This window comes from Chiloscyllium punctatum, chromosome 29 (assembly GCF_047496795.1).
Source record: "Chiloscyllium punctatum isolate Juve2018m chromosome 29, sChiPun1.3, whole genome shotgun sequence".
Classification (NCBI taxonomy): domain Eukaryota; kingdom Metazoa; phylum Chordata; class Chondrichthyes; order Orectolobiformes; family Hemiscylliidae; genus Chiloscyllium; species Chiloscyllium punctatum.
The window spans coordinates 78,283,460-78,305,126 of record NC_092767.1 but is presented as its reverse complement, the minus strand read 5'-3'; the positions used below and the strand labels follow the sequence as shown (position 1 = coordinate 78,305,126).

The 21,667-nt window shown below is 48.2% G+C and overlaps 2 protein-coding genes across 6 annotated transcripts; one reads left to right on the top strand and one right to left on the bottom strand.

The window, feature by feature from the left end:
• Positions 1–895: 895 nt before the first annotated feature.
• mrps12 (mitochondrial ribosomal protein S12) lies at positions 896–13,278 on the bottom strand. 5 transcript variants are annotated; one of them, XM_072549556.1, is made up of 3 exons: positions 13,179–13,278; positions 10,038–10,131; positions 896–1,399 (listed from the first exon to the last, which is right to left on the bottom strand). In XM_072549556.1, exons 2-3 carry the CDS (start codon positions 10,084–10,086, stop codon positions 963–965), a joined length of 486 nt encoding a protein of 161 aa, XP_072405657.1. In that variant the 5' UTR covers positions 10,087–10,131; positions 13,179–13,278; the 3' UTR covers positions 896–962. The 5 variants fall into 5 exon arrangements, with proteins under 5 accessions (XP_072405657.1, XP_072405659.1, XP_072405656.1 ...); XM_072549558.1 differs by having other exon boundaries at positions 13,175–13,216; XM_072549555.1 differs by having other exon boundaries at positions 13,074–13,197.
• Positions 13,270–21,303, top strand: LOC140454645 (E3 SUMO-protein ligase ZBED1-like). The gene is made up of 4 exons (XM_072549554.1): positions 13,270–13,289; positions 14,024–14,328; positions 14,973–15,111; positions 16,557–21,303. Exons 2-4 carry the CDS (start codon positions 14,038–14,040, stop codon positions 18,554–18,556), a joined length of 2,430 nt encoding a protein of 809 aa, XP_072405655.1. The 5' UTR covers positions 13,270–13,289; positions 14,024–14,037; the 3' UTR covers positions 18,557–21,303.
• The last annotated feature ends 364 nt before the right edge of the window (positions 21,304–21,667 follow it).

Below are 21,667 nucleotides of genomic sequence, written 5' to 3'. Positions count from 1 at the left end.
CCTACAGTTTTGTACCTCACTGTTATGCAGATCCTTCTCCGCTATTAATGTATAGCTCAGTGTTAAAGGAGGAGAGATATTATCGAGTGTATTTCCAGCAGTGTGAAGTGAATTAAAGTCTTGCAGGGGAGTGCACCATTACATAACAGAGTACCCTTTAATCAGCAGACTGGTGTTCCACACCTAACAGTTGCCGCCCTGTCCCAGGGATAGGGTGGACTCCTGCTGAACAGTTCTAGCTTACCAGGACTTCACTATCACTTCCTCAAAGGATGAGGGGCAACGTGATAAAAGTTTACAAAATTATGAGAGGCACAGATAGTTCCTGTATCTTTCTCAAGGTATAAATGTTCCGTTACTGGGGAGATGGGTTTAAGTTAAAAGAGGATTAGTTTCAAGATACAAGCAGCAAGTTTTTTACAAAGGGTGATAAGTGCCTAGATTGTGCTGCCAGATGTGGTGGAAGCAGTACAATACCGATGGTTAACAGGAATCCTGACATACATAAATAGGCAGGGAATACTGGAATAAGGATCACATAGAGGAAAAGTTTAGTTTCGGCACAGTCTTGATGGGCCGAAGGGCCTGTTCCCGTGCTATTCAGTTCTTTATTACAGCAGAACCCAAACAGAAATTTCCTGTCTTCAATTCCTCAACAGATGTGTAGTTTGAGGCTTTCGTGGGGAATTCTAAACTTCTCAGTGCTCCCCAGGAAAGGTGACCAGGACAACAAGCAGGAGCAGGAACACAGTCTTAACCCCAACCCCATGGGACTGAGGCTAACTAGTGATGTCCATCCACGTAAGGAGCAATGGATTTGGAATATGACAGGGTATATTAATCTCATCAGGGTGTGTGGATCTTGAGGAATTGTGAAAAAAGCAGTCCTACTAAATGTGGAGGAACCACACAACTTTAATGACTGGCTTGCAGTTCTGAATACTATGTCAGTGTGAAAGTCTTTACTTTTTCTTTTGGACGTGTGCACAGTCGTACTTCCCGCGCACAACTTTTAACTTGACACCCGGGAGGTCCTGTGTCCTTCCCCCCTCCACCAGCACGATGTTGTGTTCCTGGAGATTGTGGCCCTCCCCGGGGATGAAGACGATCGCTTCTTTCCCGTTACTCAGGCGGACACGGGCACATTTGCGGTTGGCCGAGTTTGGCTTCTTGGGTTTGCGGATCATGGTCTTCAGCACCACCCCTTTCAGCTGTGGCCGGCCAAAGGTGGGCCCCAGTTTGCAGGGGGCACGCTTGGGTTTGCCCATTTTGTGCATCTGGTTGAGGGTGGCCATGGTGCGTCTGTTGTGCTGGCAAGCCAGAGTGGGCAATGTCATTCCTGCTGGGAAAGCTCGCTGAAGGAAGGAAGCTGGTGACAAGCCGATCAGTCTCGCTGCTCCTAGAGGGAAACACAGGAACATTTATGGTGAGGAATTATATTGTAACTGCAGCACAATAATTGGCAACACCACATACCATTTACAAGATGGCAATTCTCTCAAAAGCACAACTACTTCCATCCAGAAGGACATGGGCAGCAGATCTATAGGAATACCATCCTGCAAGTTCCCCACCAAGCCCCTCACCATCCTGACTTAGAAATGTATCACTATTCCTTCACTGTCACTGGGTCAAAGTCCAGGCACTCCCTCCCTAACAGTACTGTTGGTTGTGCCAAATCTCTCCGATTACAGCAATTCAAGGTGGGCAGCTCAATGGCAATGAGGGACAAAGAATTAATGCTGGTTTTGTCAGTAAAGGTCACATCACATGAACGAATATAGAAAAAGTGGAAACAGGCTGCCTTTCCAACAATGCTCTGCCTATGCTAGCACACCACACAAACCACCTACTGTCTATACCGCGTCTCCGACTGGAACACGGGATAGCTTCACAGAACAGAACAGCGCAGTACAGGCCCTTCAGCCCTCAATATTGTGTCGACGTTTTATCCTACTCTAACATCAAACTAACCAACATACCCATCATCCATGTGCCTTTCCAACAGTCATTTAAATGTCCTTAATGTATCTGACTCTTCTACCACCACTGGCAGTGCATTCCACGCACCCACCACTCTCTGTGTAAAGAACGCACCTTTGACATCTCCCCTAAATCTTCCTCCGATCACCTTAAAATTATGCCCTCTCATGATAGACATTTCCGCCCTGGAAATCCACTCCACTCTATCGGTGCCTCTCATCATCTTGTACACCTCCATCAAGTCACCTCTCATCCTTCTTCGTTACAATGAGAAAAGCCCCAGCTCCCTCAACCTCTCTTCATCAGACACACCCTCCAGCCCAGGCAGCATCTTGGTAAATCTCCTCTGCACCCTCTCGAAAGCTTCCACATTCTTCCTATAATGAGGCAACCAGAACTGAACACAATATCCCATGTGTGGTCTAACCAGGGCTCTAGAGAGCTGCAGCATAACCTCGCAGCTCTTAAATTCAATTCCCCTGCTGAGGAAAGCCAACACACCGTACATCTTCTTAACAACCCTATCAACCTGGGCAGCAACTTTGAGGGATCTGTGGACATGGACTGCAAGATCCTTCTGTTCCTCCACATTGCCAAGAATCCCGCCTTTAACCCTGTAATCTGCATTCAAATTCAACCTTTCAAAGTGAATCACTTCACACTTTTCCAGGTTGAACTCCATCTGCCACTTCTCAGCCCAGCTCTGCATTCTGTCAATGTCCCACTGCAACCTACAACAGCCCTCCACACGATCCACAACTCCACCAACTTTCTTGTCACCAGCAATCTTACTAACCCACCCTTCCACTTCCTCATCCAACTCATTTATAAGAATCACAAAGAGCAGAGGTCCCAAAACAGATCTCAGCAAAACACCACTGGTCACCGAGCTCCAGGCTGAATATTTTCCATCTACCACCACCCTCTGTCTTCTATGGACCAGCCAATTCTGTATCCAGACAGTCAGATATCCCTGTATCCCGTGCCTCCTTACTTTCTGAATGAGCAAACCATGGGGATCCTTATCAAACACCTTGCTAAAATCCATGTACACCACATCCACTGCTCTACCTTCATCAACATGTTTTGTCACATCCTCAGAGAACTCAATAAGGCCTGTGTTCAAAGTTTGTGAGAAGATTTGTAGCTCGGGTGCTCGTTGTGGTTCTGTTCGCCGAGCTGGGAATTTGTGTTGCAGATGTTTCGTCCCCTGTCTAGGTGACATCCTCGGTGCTTGGGAGCCTCCTGTGGAGCGCTTCTGTCACAGACAGGTGTCACAGACACCTAGACAGGGGACAAAACGTCTGCAACACAAATTCCCAGCTCGGCGAACAGAACCACAACAATAAGGCCTGTGTTGCATGACCTGCCCCTCACAAAGCCATGCTGACTGTCTCTAATCAAACAATGCTTTTCCAAATAATCATAAATCCTGTCTCTCATCTTTTAATAATAATTTAAAATGACCTTAATTAGCCACTATTCTCAACACAATTTATTCTATTTGTGACACTGATTACTGGGATTCACACCGACAGGAGAGAGATACTAGTGTAGGAATGAATCTATTTACAGATTACTCAGGTTCCTCTCCATTCCACATACTCATCCATTGTTCAACAGGTGGAACCTACAAATGGCATCAGATGGTGGCAGACTTAACAAGAGAACTTTGCTCTTTTTACCCACTCTGGACATCCAAAGGTGCTTTACCACTCGTGAAGAAGCTTCTTAGGTAACGGCATGAGGGACAGATCAGGTATGACAACATAAATACGGAAGAGCAAGTGAATGATCATGGAGTAAGGTTCCTTCCACTCTGATACAACGGAGGATTGAGAGTAGCAGCAGACTGTTGGCAGTATGGTTTGAGGTGATGATGCAACTTATAGAAAAATACAGCGCAGTACAGGGCCTTTGGCCCTCGATGTTGCGCCGACCAAGCCCACCTAACCTACACTAGCCCACTATCCTCCATATGCCTATCCAATGCCCGTTTAAATGCCCATAAAGAGGGAGAGTCCACCACTGCTACTGGCAGGGCATTCCATGAACTCACGACTCGCTGAGTAAAGAATCTACCCCTAACATCAGTCCTATACCCACAACCCCTTAATTTAAAGCTATGCCCCCTCGTAATAGTTGACTCCATACGTGGAAAAAGGTTCTCATGGTCAACCCTATCTAAACCCCTAATCATCTTGTACATCTCTATCAAGTCCCCCCTAAACCTTCTTTTCTCCAATGAAAACAGCCCCAAGTGCCTCAGCCTTTCCTCATACGATCTTCCTACCGTACCAGGCAACATCCTGGTAAACCTCCTCTGCACCCGTCCCAGTGCCTCCACATCCTTCCTATAGTATGGCAACCAAAACTGCACACAATACTCCAGATCCGGCCGCACCAGAGTCTTATACAACTGCAACATGACCTCAGGACTCCGGAACTCAATTACTCTACCAATAAAAGCCAGTACGCCATACGCCTTCTTCACTGCACTATTTACCTGGGTGGCAACTTTCAGAGATCTGTGTACATGGACACCAAGATCCCTCTGCTCATCCACACTACCAAGTATCCCACCATTAGCCCAGTACCCCATCTTCTTGTTACTCTTACCTAAGTGAATCACTTCACACTTAGCTACATTGAACTCCATTTGCCACCTTTCTGCCCAGCTCTGCAGCTTATCTATATCCCCCTGTAACCTGACACATCCTTCCTCACTGTCAACAACTCCACCGACTTTTGTATCATCCGCAAACTTGCTCACCCAACCTTCTAGCCCCTCCTCCAGGTCATTTATAAAAATGACAAACAGCAATGGTTCCACAACAGATCCTTGCGGAACACCGCTAGTAACGGCACTCCAAGATGAACCTTTACCATCAACTACTACCCTCTGTCTTCTTCCAGCCAGCCAATTCCTAATCCAAACCTCCAACTCATCCTCAATGCCATACCTCTGTATTTTTTGCAGTAGCCTACCATGGGGAACCTTATCAAATGCCTTACTAAAATCCATATACATCACATCTACCACTTTACCCTCGTCCACCTCCTTAGTCACCTTCTCAAAGAATTCAATAAGGTTTGTGAGGCATGATCTGCCCTTCACAAAACCATGCTGACTATCCTTGATCACATTATTCCTATCCAGATGTTCATAAATCCTATCCCTTACAATTCTCTCTAAGACTTTGCCCACAACAGAAGTGAGACTCACCAGCCTATAGTTACTAGGGTTATCCCTACTCCCCTTCTTGAACAAGGGAACCACATTTGCTATCCTCCAGTCTTCTGGCACTATTCCTGCAGACAACGAGGACATAAAATTCAAGGACAATGGCTCTGCAATCTCCTCCCTTGCTTCCCAGAGAATCCTAGGATAAATGTCATCAGGCCCAGGGGACTTATCTATTTTCACCCTTTCCAGAATTTCCAACACCTCTTCCCTACATACCTCAAAGTCGTCCATTCTAATTAATTGTGACTCAGTATTGACATCGGCAACAATGTCCTGTTCCTGAGTGAATACTGATGAAAAGTATTCATTCAGTGTCTCCCCAATCTCTTCAGCCTCCACAAGCAACTTCCCACTACTATCCTTGACTGGACCTATTCCTACCCTAGTCATTCTTTTATTCCTGATATACCTATAGAAAGCCTTTGGGTTTTCCCTAATCCTACCAACTAAGGATTTTTCCTCCCTGCCTGACAGGTACATACTTATCAAGGACACTCAATAGTTGCTCCTTGAACAAGCTCCACATATCGATTGCGCCCTTGCCTTGAAGCCTACTTTTCCAAGCCACACATCCTAAGTCGTGCCTCACCGCATCATAATTTCCCTGCCCCCAGCTATAACTCTTGCCCTGCAGTGCACACTTATCCCTCTCCATCACTAGAGTAAAAGTCACCGAATTGTGGTCACTGTCCCCAAAGTGCTCACCTACCTCCAATTCTAACATTTGGCCTGGTTCATTACCCAGAACCAAATCCAGTATGGCCTCACCTCTTGTTGGCCTGTCTACATATTGTGTCAGGAAACCCTCCTGCACACATTGGACAAACACCGACCCATCTAACAAACTCGAGCTATAGCTTTCTCAGTCAATATCAGGAAAGTTAAAGTCCCCCATAACAACCACCCTGCTACTTTCACTCTTCTCCTGAATCATCCTCGCAATCCTTTCTTCTACGTTTCTAGGACTATTAGGAGGCCTCTAGAAAACTCCTAACAGGGTGACATCACCTTTCCTATTTCTAACCTCAGCCCAAACTACCTCAGATGGGGAGTCTTCATCCATCGTCCTTTCCATCGCTGTAATACTATCCTTGACAAGCAATGCCACACCTCCCCCTCTTATACCCCCACCTCTGACCCTACTAAAACATTTAAACCCTGGAACCTGCAACAGCCAATACTGTCCCTGTTCTACCCATGTCTCCATAATAGCCACAACATCAAAATCCCAGGTACCAACCCACGCTGCAAGTTCACCTACCCTATTTCGTAATCTTCTTGCATTGAAGTATACACACTTCAAGCCACTTTCATGTTTACAGGCACCCTCCTTTGAGATTGATGCCATGTTCCTAACCTTCCTACACTCCAGGTCCTGCACCCTAAAGCTACAGTCTAGGTTCCTGCAGAGTTAGTTTAAACCCCCACAAAGAGCACTAGCAAACCTCCCGCCAAGGATACTGGTGCCCCTCAGGTTTAGGCGTAGACCATCCTGTTTATAGAGGTCCCACCTTCCCCAGAAAGAACCCCAGTTATCCAGAAACTGGAATCTCTCCCTCCTGCACCATCCCTGTAGCCACGCATTTAACTGTTCTCTCTCCCTATTCCTCAACTCTCTATCACGTGGCACGGGTAACAAACCAGTGACAACAACTCTGTTTGTTCTAACTCTGAGTTTCCAACCTAGCTCCCTGAAAGCCTGCCTAACATCCTCAGCCCTCTTCCTACCTATGTCGTTGGTGCCAATGTGGACCACGGCTTCGGGCTGCTCCCCCTCCCCCTTAAGGACCCGGAAAACATGATCAGAGACGTCACGTACCCTTGCACCTGGGAGGCAAAATGCCAAACGTGAGTCTCTCTCACCCCCACAAAACCACCTATCTGTGCCCCGAACTATCGAGTCCCCAATAACTATTGCTCTGCTCTTCTCCACCCTTCCCTTCTGAGCAACGGGGACAGGCTCCGTGCCAGAGGCCTGAACCCCATTGCTTACCCCTGGTAAGTCCCCCCCCCCACAAGTATCCAAAACAGTATACTTGTTCTTGAGGGGAACGGCCGCAGGGGGTCCCTGCACTGGCTGCTTCCTCCCAGACCCCTCTCTGTCACCCAACTTCTCATATCTCAGGGGATGAGATGGAGTTTGTAACTGAGAATGGGAATGTCTTGCAGATGGCCTTGTAACAAATGGTTGGGGTGGCATGGAGGCTCAGTGGTTAGCAATGCTGCCTCCCAGCACCAGGGACCTGGGTTCGATTCCACCCTCAGGCGACTGTCTGTGTAGAGTTTCACATTCTCCCTGTGTTTGCGTGGGTTTTCTCCCTACTGTCTAAAGATGTGCAGGTTAGGAGGATTGGCCAAGAGAAATTGCCCATAGTATTTCAGGAGATATAGGCTAGGTGCATTAGCCATGGGAAAATGTATAGTTACAGGGAAAAGGTAGGGGAATGGGTCTTAGAGGGATGCTCTTCAGAGGGTCAATGTGGACCAAGTGGCCTGTTTCCACCCTGTAGAGATTCTGTGACTGGGCACAGGCACAACAGTATGAAGTGCTCTGCTCCAAACTAGTGCTGGACAGGCAAACTGCTTTAACGTCTGTGACACAACCTGAGTCTGAGAGTTCAGGAAAGTTTTGCACCCCCTTGACCCAGAGAGATGATAGAGAAAGGAGGTTGGTCAACTGTACGAAAGATTGGGAAACACTGAAACTGATTAACCAGTGCTAAGTCTCAGAATGGTTACAGAGAAAGAGGGCATTTGGCCTATTGAGTCTGAGCTGGCTGCCTTGGGGGGAGGAGACTCACTGAGTGCCACTCCACTGCCTTTCTCCATTCTTCCTTTTCAGATAATGATAAATTCCCTGTTGAAAAGCTCAAGTGAAACTGCCTTTTCAGCAGAGCCTCTGGCAGCACATGCTACCCCCCATGCTACCATTGCTTCTTTTGTCAAATATTCCAATCCCCAATGTACACATAACAAATTCCTCATAACTGCAATATTCTCCTTGTAATTATTCTCCCCCTTATTTCTGATAGACCCGATTCCTGTGTTCCACAAATAGGATCTCTGTTCAACAGTTATTTGTACTTCTCAATGTTTTCCTCTTTTCCAACTAAATGATTGTTTTTCAAAAGTATTCACACAGGAAAAAGACAATGTTGTTGAGGAGAATACTGAGATACAAGCTATTAGAGTAGACATTAGGATTGAGGACTAGTAGGATTGAGGTTCATAAGGAGGAAAGGGTTGGCAATTTTGGTAAGTGTGAAAACAGATAAGTCCCCTGGGTCGGATGGGATTTATCCTAGGGTTCTCTGGGAAGCCAGGGAGGAAACTGCAATGCCTTTGGCTTTGATCTTTTTGTCGCATTGTCTACAGAAATAGTGCCAGAAGACTGGAGGATGGCAAATGTTCTTCCCCTTGTTCAAGAAGGGGACTGGAGACAACCCTGGTAATTATAGACTACTGAGCCTTACCTCAGTTGTGAGTAAAGTGTTAGAAAGTGTTAAAAGAGGTAGGGTTTATAATCATCTAGAAAGGAATGATTTGATTAGGGACAGTCAACATGGTTTTATGAAGGGTAGGTCGTGCCTCACAAACCTTTTTGCACAAAATATGGAGGCATGGAAGTGAGGGTGATTTAGTGGTTTGGATCAGAAATTGGCTAGCTGAAAGAAGACAGAGGGTGGTGGTTGATGGGAAATGTTTATCCTGGAGTTCAGTTATTAGTGGGATACCACAAGGATCTGTTTTGGGGCCACTGCTGTTTGTCATTTTTATAATTGACCTGACCTGGGCGAAGGCGTAGAAGATGGGTTAGTAAATTTGCGGATGACACTAAAGTCAGTGGAGTTGTGGACAGTGCGGAAAGATGTTGCAGGTTACACAGGGACATAGATAAGTGCAGAGGTGGGCTGAGAGTGACAACTGGAGTTTAATGTGGAAAAGTGTGAGGTGATTCTCTTTGGAAGGAGTAACAGGAAAACAGTATACTGGTCCAATGGTAAATTCTTGGTAGTATGGTTGAACAGAGAGATCTTAGTGTCCATGTGCATAGATCCCTGAAAGTTGCCACCCAGGTTGATAGGGTTGTTAAGAAGGCATTTGGGGTGTTAGCTTTTATTGGTAGAGGGATTGAGTTTCGGAGTCATGAGGTCATGCTGCAGCTGTACAAAACTCTGGTGCAGTCGCGCTTGGAGGTCTGCGTACAGTTCTGGTCACCACATTATAGGAAGGATATGGAAGCATTGAAAAGGGTGCAGAGGAGATTTACCAGGATGTTGACTGGTATGGAGGGAAGGTCTTACGAGGAAAGGCTGAGGGACTTAAGGTTATTTTCGTTAGAGAGAAGAAGGTTAAGAAGTGACTTAATAGAAGCAAACAAGATGGTCAGAGGATTAGATAGGGTAAATTGTGAGAACCCTTTTCCTCGTTAGTGATAGCTAGCATGAGGGGACAAAACTTTAAACTGAGGGGTAATAGACATAGGACAGATGTCAGAGGTAGGTTCTTTACTCAGAGGGCGTGGAATGCCCTGCCTGCAACAGTAGTAGACTCACCAACTATAACGGCATTTAAATGGTCATTGGATAAATACATGGACGATAATGGAATAGTGTAGGTTAGATGGACTTCGGATCGGTTTCACAAGTCAGTGTAACATCGAGGGCCGAAGGGCCTGTACTGCACTGTAATGTTCTACGTAACACTCACTTGCTGTATAAGATCACCAAGCACTACCCAATATTCTCTCCTGCAGAGCCCAAAGATAATCAAATGTAACGAATTCCAACACAAATAAAACTCTTACCCAAAGTCAACGATGACATCCAGCTTGTCATCACTCCTGTGGAGAACATCTCTTCAGGTTTGTCTACACCAAGGGAGCTGAGCAGCGATCAGTCCTAGTAATGAAAACAAACAAGTGGGACTTGAGTTGTGTGCAGCATTTGGGGAAGTTGGGATTGATTTACTTAGAGGAATAATAATAGGAGATTTGAAAGGTGTTCAAAATCATAAACAATTTTGATTGAGTGATAAGAAGACAGTTTCCTTTGGCAGGAGAGTCAGTAACCGGAGAGACAAAGATATAAGGTTTCAAAAAAAAAGAACCAGAGAGTTGGAATAGATGAGAATTTTTTTTAACGCAATGAGTTGTTGAAATCTGGGACATGTTTCTGAAAGTCTGTTGGATGCAGATTCAGTAATTACGTCCTAGGTGGGCATCGTGAGCTGGGCCATCCCTAGTTGCCCCTTGAGGTGTTGGTGAACTGCCTTCTTAGCTGCTGCAGTCCATGTGCTATAAGTCATCCAACAATGCCATTAGGGAGGGAGTTAAAGGATTGGGACCCAGCAACACTGAAGGAACAGCAATATATTTCCAGTACAAGATAGTGAGGGGTTTGAAGAGGAATTTGCAGGGCATTGTCTCCCCATGTATCTGCTGCCCTTGTCCTGCTAGGTTGAAGTGGTCCTGGGTTTGGAAGTTGCTGTCTAAGGAGCCTTGGTGAATTTCTGCAGCATATCTTGTAGATGGCACATACTGCTGCTACAAGTGTTGGCATGGAGGGAATGGATGTTGAGACTGGTTTATATTCCTGATTACACTTGATTTTAGGAAACCTTTCAGCTGATGCAGGACATGAGGAGACTGGGGGATCAATGTGCTTATTGACTGAATCTGTGGATGAGTGCCATGCCTCTAGGAATTCCCTGGCTGTTCTAGCGCATTGACCTGGACCCAATATACCAACCACTGCAGCGGACAGCTGGAACTGACCACCGGAAGCGGCAGATTCAAACCACTACAAATGCCGGAGGAAAGATCACAGAAGCGCTTCACAGGAGGCTCCCAAGCACTGAGGATGTCACCTAGACAGGGGACGAAACGTCTGCAACACAAATTCCCAGCTCGGCGAACAGAACCACCCGAGCTACAAATCTTCTCACAAACTTTGAACTTGCCCCTCATGTCTTTTTTTAAAATCTTTGTCCTCAGATCTTAAAAATATGTCCCCAGTCTTGAAGTCCCCACCCCAAGGAAAAGACAATTGGCATTCATCTTTATCCATACCCCTAATGATTTTATAAACCTAACATAACCTCTCAACCTCCAGTGAAAAGTCTTAGCCTATCAATGCCTTTTCTCCACCAGTACCTTATACCCACTACCCCCACCTGCTAACCGAACTATTGCATAAATACTGTCCCCTCCTCACAACAGCTCTGATGAAGAGTCATCTGATGTGAAACGTTATGTTGCTCTCCCTCCCCACAAATGTTGCCTGATCTGCTGTAATCTCCAACATTTGTTGTTTTTAGTTCAGATTCCAGCATTTACAGTAATTCGCTCCCAGCCTCTCCTTATATCTCAAACCGTCCATACCCAGTGACATCCTGGTAAATCTCTTCTCAACCCTCTCCAGCTCTGATGAAGAGTCATCTAGACTTGAAATGTTAGTTTGCTCTCTCTCCACAGATGCTGCCTGATGTTGTTTCCAGCTGAACCACATCATTCCTGTAACAGGGAGACCAGAACCGCACACAGTACTCCAGTGTCTCTCTCTCTCTCAGATTAACTCCCTCTTGCCTGAGAAGGTGGGGGTAGCCCCCACAGCCAGTCATCTCCCCCCAGGCCCCCTACCCCCTAGACCCCATCCCCCACACCCTCTATACCCCTACCCCTCTATACCCCCTAACCCCTACCCCTCCACACCCTCTATACCCCCTAACCCCTACCCCTCCACACCCTCTATACCCCCTAACCCCTACCCCTCCACACCCTCTATACCCCCTAACCCCTACCCCTCCACACCCTCTATACCCCCTAACCCCTACCCCTCCACACCCTCTATACCCCCTAACCCCTACCCCTCCACACCCTCTATACCCCCTAACCCCTACCCCTCCACACCCTCTATACCCCCTAACCCCTACCCCTCCACACCCTCTATACCCCCTAACCCCTACCCCTCCACACCCTCTATACCCCCTAACCCCTACCCCTCCACACCCTCTATACCCCCTAACCCCTACCCCTCCACACCCTCTATACCCCCTAACCCCTACCCCTCCACACCCTCTATACCCCCTAACCCCTACCCCTCCACACCCTCTATACCCCCTAACCCCCCACACCCTCTATACCCCCCAACCCCTACCCCTCCACACCCTCTATACCCCCTAAACCCTACCCCTCCACACCCTCTATACCCCCTAACCCCTACCCCTCCACACCCTCTATACCCCCTAACCCCCCACACCCTCTATACCCCCCAACCCCTACCCCTCCACACCCTCTATACCCCCTAAACCCTACCCCTCCACACCCTCTATACCCCCCAACCCCTACCCCTCCACACCCTCTATACCCCCTAAACCCTACCCCTCCACACCCTCTATACCCCCTAACCCCTAACCCCCCACACCCTCTATACCCCCCAACCCCTACCCCCCCCACACCCTCTATACCCCCCAACCCCTACCCCCCCCACACCCTCTATACCCCTCAACCCCTACCCCCCCCACACCCTCTATACCCCTCAACCCCTACACACCCCTACACCCCCCACCCTCTATACCCCCTAACCCTCCCCCTCTATACCCCCTAACCCTCCCCCTCTGTCCCTATTCTCTACCCCCCGCCCCCCGGGTCAATATGGGGGGGGGGGGGACGGAGGAGCCTGGGGTTTCACACGGAGCCCAACCTCATTGTGGCCACAAACGGTCGCCCTCTCAGTGATTCCCGGGGGGTGGGGGGGTGAGGACAGCTCCCCCTCCGGGCCCCGCTGTCGGGGGAGAGGCCGGGGGCTCGATTTAGGCTCCGAGCGGAGCTAGGCCGCGTTACCATGGGGACGGGGCGGGAGGCCGCGGCCGCAGCCGCAGCGCGATAATCAACAACCGGTAATTGTCGGTAATAACGGTCAATAATCGGTAAACGACAATAACCCACATCCCCCGGTGGGTGAATCGGCAGCAACAGCTTCCGGGGTCAATGGCAGTGCTTCCGGTTCGTTTCCTTGGCAACAGGAGGATGGAGAGAATGTGTGTGAGAGAGGGGGAGGTGTGTGGGTGGATGAGGCAGAAATGTCTGAGGAGGATGGGAATGTTGGGGAAAGGTGGAGGATGGGGGAAGGTGGGATGGAGGAATGGGAGAGGAGGAGGGTGATGGAGGAGTGGGAGAGGAGGAGGGTGATGGAGGAGTGGGAGAGGAGGAGGAGGGTGATGGAGGAGTGGGAGAGGAGGAGGAGGGTGATGGAGGAGTGGCGCAGATGGGGAGGGGGGTGGGGGAATATTGGCAAGGTGACATGATGACCAGCACTGGAACGAGCAAAGAAAAGCACTGGGGGAGGTTTGATGGAGGACGAGTTGGCTTGGTTGGTCAGCTTCGGTACCCCAGGGGTTGGCTTGGTCGGTGAGCTTCGGTACCCCAGGGGTTGGCTTGGTCGGTCAGCCTCGGTACCCCAGGGGTTGGCTTGGTCGGTGAGCTTCGGTACCCCAGGGGTTGGCTTGGTCGGTCAGCCTCGGTACCCCAGGGGTTGGATTGGTCGGTCAGCCTCGGTACCCCAGGGGTTGGATTGGTCGGTCAGCCTCGGTACCCCAGGGGTTGGCTTGGTCGGTCAGCCTCGGTACCCCAGGGGTTGGATTGGCCGGTCAGCCTCGGTACCCCAGGGGTTGGCTTGGTCGGTCAGCCTCGGTACCTCAGGACTTGGCTTGGTCAGTTGGCTTCAGTATTCCTGGCGTTGGGTTGGTCAGTTGATAAGGAATGATTTCATGAGTCTTCTTGTTTAATTGCAGTCAGGCCTGCGCCAATGTGGAGTCACAGATGCAGCAGGATGGCCCATGCCAGTGATGTCTGGAAATACGTAACCAGGAGAGATGATAAAACAGTTGTGTGCAACATCTGCAGGAAGGAGCTGGTCATTTCCGGCAGTGCCACTGTCCTCCGGTTACACCTGGAGAGGAACCACCACGTTCACTTTACAGAGGAGGCTGACCACAATAAACTACAGGGAGAGCCCAGGACCGAGCGGATCCCTGGTATCCTGTCCACTAAGGACAGGGTTCCTAAAATCACACAGCTGATTGGGATAGACAATCCTGTGAGTGTTTGCTCTCAGATTAAATATCAGAATTTGGAATTACAATGTTGGCTTCATCTAGGTAGATTTACATGATCTCTCTTTGAATTAGATTTACCCATCTCATCAATCTGTGGTTGACATTAATATTCTCTGAATCTGGCCTCGTGTTACATTTTGCTTTATGACCTCCTGTGAAGCCCTGTGGATGGTTTATTATGTCAAGGTGTAGATTTGTACGCATTATTATTGTTTATCTTTTCCCTTCTGTAGTTTCCCACAAGTTGGCTTCTCCACACAAACACGTGCTCAACCCCTCATTCGCTCATGTGCTTTCCCTCCCAACTTCTCTCCCCAAGCCCCTGCCATTTAACTAACTCTCCTCTGACCCTCCCAATCCCCCAAATCCTTCCACTCCAAAGTTCCTCCTTCTTTGTCCCCACCCTCACCAAATCTCTCCTCCCTCCTCTCCTCCACAAACTCTATTTCCTCCTGTCCAGCCTCCTGAAAATTTATTTCTGGCTGAGTTTGTGTAGCCTCCCCACTGAACCTTCTCATCCATGTCCACACCCTCCCTCCCAAACCCACCAGCCTCCATGTGCCCTCTTCTCATCAGAGGACAGTGTTTGAAAAAACTATTCCTGTTGTTCCTTCATCCTCTCAAGGCAACCCTGTCAACGCAAAGCAGCAGCAGCAGGATATCGGAGATGCTCCGAGAGTGTGCAGCTCAATTGGAGACAGAAGAAGACCAGGAAATCTATCCCTTTGCTGGAATTGGTGAATCCTGTACTGCATTAGCTGAAGGTACAGTCACAGTGTAATGTGGAACATTTGAATATCCACTAACTCTGTCAGTAACTCCAACCTGTCTCAAGGGTCACCATATCCGAGGCTTACTGGCAATAAGCCTTGAAAAATATTTTTCACAATGGACAATTGCAAAACAAATTCTTCCAGCACCTAATGCAAAGTAACAGGTTTCTTGGGTGAAAGGACATTGGAGAGGACAGGAAAATGGACTTGAAACCCAAGATCAGCCATGATCATGTTGAATGTTAGAGCAGAGCAGACTTGATGGGGTGAATGGTCCACTCCTGGTCCTATAGTTTGTGTTCATTTTCTGTTAAGTGTCTGTGCTCCACTGACCAGGGCGTGTGCCCCACAAGCCAGTGATTACCCCTCTATCACCCGGCTGGAGACCTGCTCCCATGCCCCTCATCTCTAGCCAGAACCTGAACCACCCCACTCGAGGCCAGAAACCTGCACCCACAGGCAAAAGCCTGCACTCTGAGGACTAGGCTTGGCCCCTGCTCAGTCAGTGATCTGCTGTTATTCTGTTTGTTGACTATTGATGTCAGTTTGATGAGGCAGGGTCTGCACCTTTGAACAGAGAAAGCAAATCGACAGAGCAGTAGCTGTCTGTGGGCCAACCGTGGCAGCGAGTAGCTGCAAATCCCAATCCAGTCGATCTGCTATGACCAGTCAATGGGGTAGTGACCCTGACTGTGCTGGGCAGCAGCTGCTGAGGACGAGTGAAGGGGAGAACCCTGCAAACAGCACAAGAATAGAATTTGCCATCTCTCTGTGATCATTTGCAGTCAGCTGCACAATATTAATGTTGTGTTCTGGATACAGTGCCTGGGAGGCTGGTGGGAGTAAATGTAATAGACATATCCTTCAAAAGAAATTCGGATAAATGCCTGAAGTGGGAATATTTGCAGGGCAAGAGGGGAAGGACAAAAGAGTGGGATTCATTGAATAGATCTTTCAATGAGACAGCACAGACAGGATGGGCCAAATGGTCTCATTTTTGAAATACTTGAACATGCTGGAGCCCTTTTCTGTAGCAAGGTGAGGAGACTTGGCTAAAGGTCTTTAAGACGTTGAAGAGTTTTGATAGAGAAGACCAAGCACAAATCTAACTCCACAAGTGAGTTAAAATAAAAACAAAGAGCTGGAGAACTCAGCAAGTCTGGCAGCTTCTGTAGAGAGAGAAACAGAGTTAACATTTTGAATCCACTATGACTTCTTCAGAACTGAAGGGGTTTGGAAAATTTGCGATTTTCTTTTAATGCTGTGGATGGGCTGAAGGGTGGGGTCAGGAGGAGGAGTGAGTGGAATAATCCAACATGGAACGGGGGTGGGGGGGGGGCGCTAAATGGCCTGTTTCTTGGGTGGAAACTCCAGCCTGTGACCCACTTTATAAACCAGATGTTAGGATGCCGTGATTGTTTTTCTGTCATGTGCAGATGAACTCTCCATGGTCCTGCGATCTTATCACCTGGCCAGAGATGGGAGTGTGGGCTCCCGAAGGAGGAAGGAAACTGAGCTAAACTTCACACATGCCTCACCGGTGAGCTGCCAAGAGAAGTCGCAAACGTGGGACTTCTTCAAGAAGTTGAACGAGCGTTGTGTGGAGTGCAGCCTCTGCCGAAAGCAGCTATGCTACCACAACAGCGCGACCAGTCTGCGGGAGCACCTGAGGCGCAAACACAACCTCAGTGAGCTCGACCTTCGCCAGTCGCAGGATGAGGGCTCTTCCTCCTCAGAGTCCATGGGCCAGGAACCTGAAATGAAGAAGAACAAGCCCGTGAGCATCTCTGAGCTGGTCCTGCACGATGCCAAGGCATGCCCTGAGAAAAGAGAGGAGGTGATCAGCAATCTGATCCTGGGTATGGTTTTTCGAGATCTTCAGCCAATCTCTGTCGTCAACAATGAGGGCTTTAAAAGACTGCTTGGTTTTCTGGAGCCAAGCTATAAAATCCCATCGAGCATGCATTTAACCGCAAGCCTGAGACACAAATATGCCCTTGCCAAGTTACAGCTGGAGCACTACCTTCACTCTGTCCCCTCTCTGACTCTCTCCACTGACACCTGGACTTCACAGGGCAAGCAGACCTACCTCACTGTTGTGGGGCACTTCATTGACTGTCGCTGGCGCTTGGCGCGCTGCGTTCTCAAGACGATCCCCCAGTACAACCCAGCACCGGATTACATCGGCGAGCTGCTGTACTCCATCATCAGTGAGTTTGGGGTCTCCTGCAAGACTGTGAACTCGGTGGTGCACGATAGTGCGGGCAGCCTGATGAGCAGCTCCCGCCTGCTGCAGGAGCGCTTTGGCTGGTCCAGTCTGTGCTGTGCCGGCCGCATGCTGCAGCTGTGCATTAAACTGGGACTGCAAGTGGAACAGGTACAGCACACGCTGAGCGTTGCTAGGCGCATCGTCAACCACTTTGTTCACAGCGCCCGTGCAAATGTGGAGCTCAGCACCAAGCTGGCAGAGATGAACAAAGAGAGGCTGGTGTTGGTCATGGACACTGCTACTCGCTGGAGCAGCACCTTTGACATGTGCGAGAGGCTGTTGGAATTGCGATGGGCAGTGAGCATGGTGCTGGAAGAGGATCGAACTGGGCACATGACTGTTCAGAATCTGTCTGACCACCAGTGGAAACTTCTGCAGGATTTGCTGCCTGTGCTAAAGACTCTCAAGGTAGCATCATCTTTCCTCAGTGAAGAGCACAATGCTTCTGTATCCTCCTTGTTCCCATGTCTTCATGGGGTGATGACAGCTCTCATGCAGCACCATGGTGACCCAGGCTGTATCGTTCGGGCAGTGAGTACAAAGATCAGGACGGAGATCGCTAAGCGGTGGCGTCTCCCTGACGACGATGAGATGATGGATAGTCCAGCCATCGTGGCATCCTTTTTAGATCCTCGGTTCAAGGATCTTCGCTTTCTGAGTGCAGACACACGTGACAAGGTCCACAACAAGGTGAAGAACGTGCTGTCCAGCGCTGTGACCAGCTCTCGGTCCCGTTCGTCCAGCTCCTCCTCAGACGAGCACAGTGTCACAGACCACCAGCAAGGCAGCAAGCAACGTAGTCGCAAGGCAGGGCGCAGACCCAGCCAGTGTGAGTATGACCTCCTGTTTGGTGAAGATCCCATTGAGCGGATGCCAGAGATTCATCAGCAACTGGAGAGCTACCTGGCAGAGCCCTTGCGGAAACGCAACACCAATCCCTTTGATTGGTGGAAGAATAATGAGCATCGGTTCCCGGCGGTAGCCAACCTGGCTAAACAGTACCTGGCCATTCCTGCCACCTCTGTCTCTGCTACTAGAGCTTTCTTCTGTTCCAGCAGCGTTCCAGACCAGACCAGGTCAGCTCTGTTGCCAGACGACATTGATCAGATACTGTTCCTGCACAAAAACTTTGATTATATCGAGTCACTAAAGAGATACAGACAGTGAGGCACCATCTGTTTGTGGACCCGAGCTTCCTGCAGATGTTCAAGGACAGATTTCATTCATCCTCATCGTCGTCAACGTTTCCTGGGGTTCCTTCAAATCATCCGCAACCTGGTTTGTCCCATAAGACATGGATGCAGACGTAAGTCACTCGAAGGCATTGTGGCTGACCTGATCATCCTTAATTTCACTTTCCTGACATTTTCCCCAAAACCCTTGGTTCCTTTTAATGATTAGTGTACTCCAGACTAAGATGGAGAGACTTTTATTGACCTAGCCTTGACAGCTGTCTGCAGTGAAGAATTCCACACATTCACCACCCTTAGAGGAAATTCCTCCTCCTCCTCTCTGGTTCAGATGGCTGGCCGTTTTTAATCTGAGATTATACGCCTGGTCTGACACTGCGAAAAGGGAAAAACAACCTTTTCCACATCTACCCTGTCAAGCCCCCTAACAGTATTATTTGTCAATGAGGTCATCTCTTAGTGCTTCCAAACTCCAATGAGTACAGGCCCAACCTACTCAACCTCTCCTCATAAGAAAAGCTGTCTGTACACAAGATTGTCCCCTTCGGTGCTGACTGTCAATGACCTTCAATTCCTTCCAGCTCCAGCAACCTTTTTCAGTCATGTACCAGGACTTCATATGTGAACCGCGGCAGTGATTGTTGCCAGGCAGATCAACTCGGGCAGCCATCACAGCTGAGGCCAATCTTCTCCTCCTGAGATCTGTGAATATTGACAGGGAATTGGAAACCGGGCTTTTTTGTGCTCCCTGATAAAAAGGAGAATTGAATTCCTGACCCTCAACTCACCCAGGGTGTGTTCAGAAATGGGCTTTATTAGGGTCAAAGGATTCTCAACTAGAAACCCCTTAATATCTGTTAATTAGGTTTTTAGTGTCTATGGCCCTTGGTGAAGGAACTGTAAGAACCTACATTTTTGTAATTCTTATCACCTCCTTGGGCCTTCACAAGTGCTTTAAAGCCGTAGAAGAGTTTTTATTTCCCAGAAGAAGTGTGGAGGCTGGTACAATTACAGCATTTAAAAGGCATCTGGATGGGGACATGAATAGGAAGGGTTTAGAGGGATATGGGCCAAATGCTGGCAAATGGGACTCAATTAGGTTAGAATACGGATGGGTACATCCCTATGACTCTAAGTGTTATAATGTGTAAAAGCAATGTAATCCAGCCAGTGGGAGTGCACAGCAAGAACCCACATGCAGCATTGCCTAGCCACACTAAACGGAATTTAAAACCTCAAGCTTACAACTAAACCAGAGATCCAGTTTGACTGTTGCAGTGTTCAATGATTTCCTAAAACGACACACTGTGATCCCGTCAGCTTTTCTGCGACACTCGTTGCCTGACTCTCGCTGATCAAGCACCTTTTTGATTTTTTTTTACAAAAGGCCCGCTTCGGGAGAACATTAGGAGCCCCTGCCTTCGCCCAGACTGTCGAAAGATCCTAGTAACCCAGGAGCTGGCCGGAGCTGGCAGCAGTAATGGACCAGTGGAAGGGATTGAACCAGATAGACCGAATGGTCAGTCCCAGACTGAATCAGAGTGTGCTCCTGGGAGGGGGAGGTGCAAAGGGAACACAAGGTTGAAATTTGAAAAGAGCTGCTTGTAAAATGGACACTGACTGCAGTGTCCCAAACTGAAGGAGGGCAGTTAACTGTCTCCTCGTTCTCCATACATTTCTGTTTCAGGAAATTGGAGAGGAACTGCAAAAGGAAGTCATGACCAGCTAGCTTCCACAGAGTTTCATGAGTTATTTGCTGTTATTTGCATGATGAATATACAAACACCAGATTATCTCCAGCACTACCCTCCCTTTGTGATTCCGTGAACTCCTGTGTTGCTTCAAAGCTGTGCTGGAGTGGGCAGCGGAGTGGGATTCTGACAGGCAAACTGTGGGTTAACCCTGTTCCATGTAATTTAACTCAACCTGTCATCCCATGGATTTTGCTTGTTCTTTCGTGGGATGTGGGCTTCGCTAGCAAGATCAGTATTTGTTACCCATCCCCAGTTTCCCTTACACTGAATGGCTTGCTCGACCATTTCAGAGGGCAGTTAAGAGTCAACCACATCGCTGCAGGTCTAGAGTCACATGTCGAGTGGACCAGGTGAAGTTGGCAGATTTCCTTCTCGTATAGGTGAATGGATTTTAGGATGTATGTACAGACTTTAAATTCATTGTAAAATTGTTCCGCTGCTGCAGACAAAGTGGGAATGCTGGAAGTTGGAAACGTGTTGAGGAAGTGGTCAGGACATTGGGATGCTTAATAAAAAAAAAACTGGATTGTCCTGACAAAAATGAAACATCTGCTCATCCTATAAATTGTTGTTGTGCCAATTATTTTCAATCAATGGAAACAGATTCTCCTTGTGTACTCTTGTTAAAACTGAATGTTCCTATTAAATCTTTCTGTAACCTTTTCTACTTGAAGAAAGGCTAAAGAGGTTCTCTAGCCCTTTCAAATGGCTAAAATCTTTTTTTCACCTCTGGTGTTGCACAAGGTAATGTCCCCAAAGGGTTAATGTTGGAGTCTGCATTAAGCTCCACCCAATCTGAAATATCATGCAGTCTTGATTGGAGAATCAGGAGCCCAGCTCCAGATGCTGATGGTGTCAAAGTTGTTATTCCTGGCTCCTGTCATGTCTCACTAACCAATGTAACTAGTACCTATTGCTATCATGTAATAAACTACATTTTGTTGTTAATTAAAGTGCCACTTGTTTTGAAGATTCACTAGTCATTGAGACATCATCTGGGCCACTGGACGCAATATTGAAACGAGGATTGGTGGCAACATTCTGTCCCAACCATTAAATGGTAGTAGTTGGTTCCACAAGTGTACAACATGGTGATCAGAGTTATAATTATTACTTAATTGCCTCAAAGTAATACTGGTGAGGAAAAACAGCCATTTTCTACAGCAGGAAAACTTTTCAGCTGACAAGTGAGTTTACCACTTTAAGAACATTGTTACTTTTAAGAATAGTCAGACAGCCAGCAGCTACAAGCGCTTGAAGCAGACAGCTGAACTCTTGAAAGGAACCGCAGGGTAACTGCAGTAATCCACACTAAAAGCTTTATCTCCAAGCTG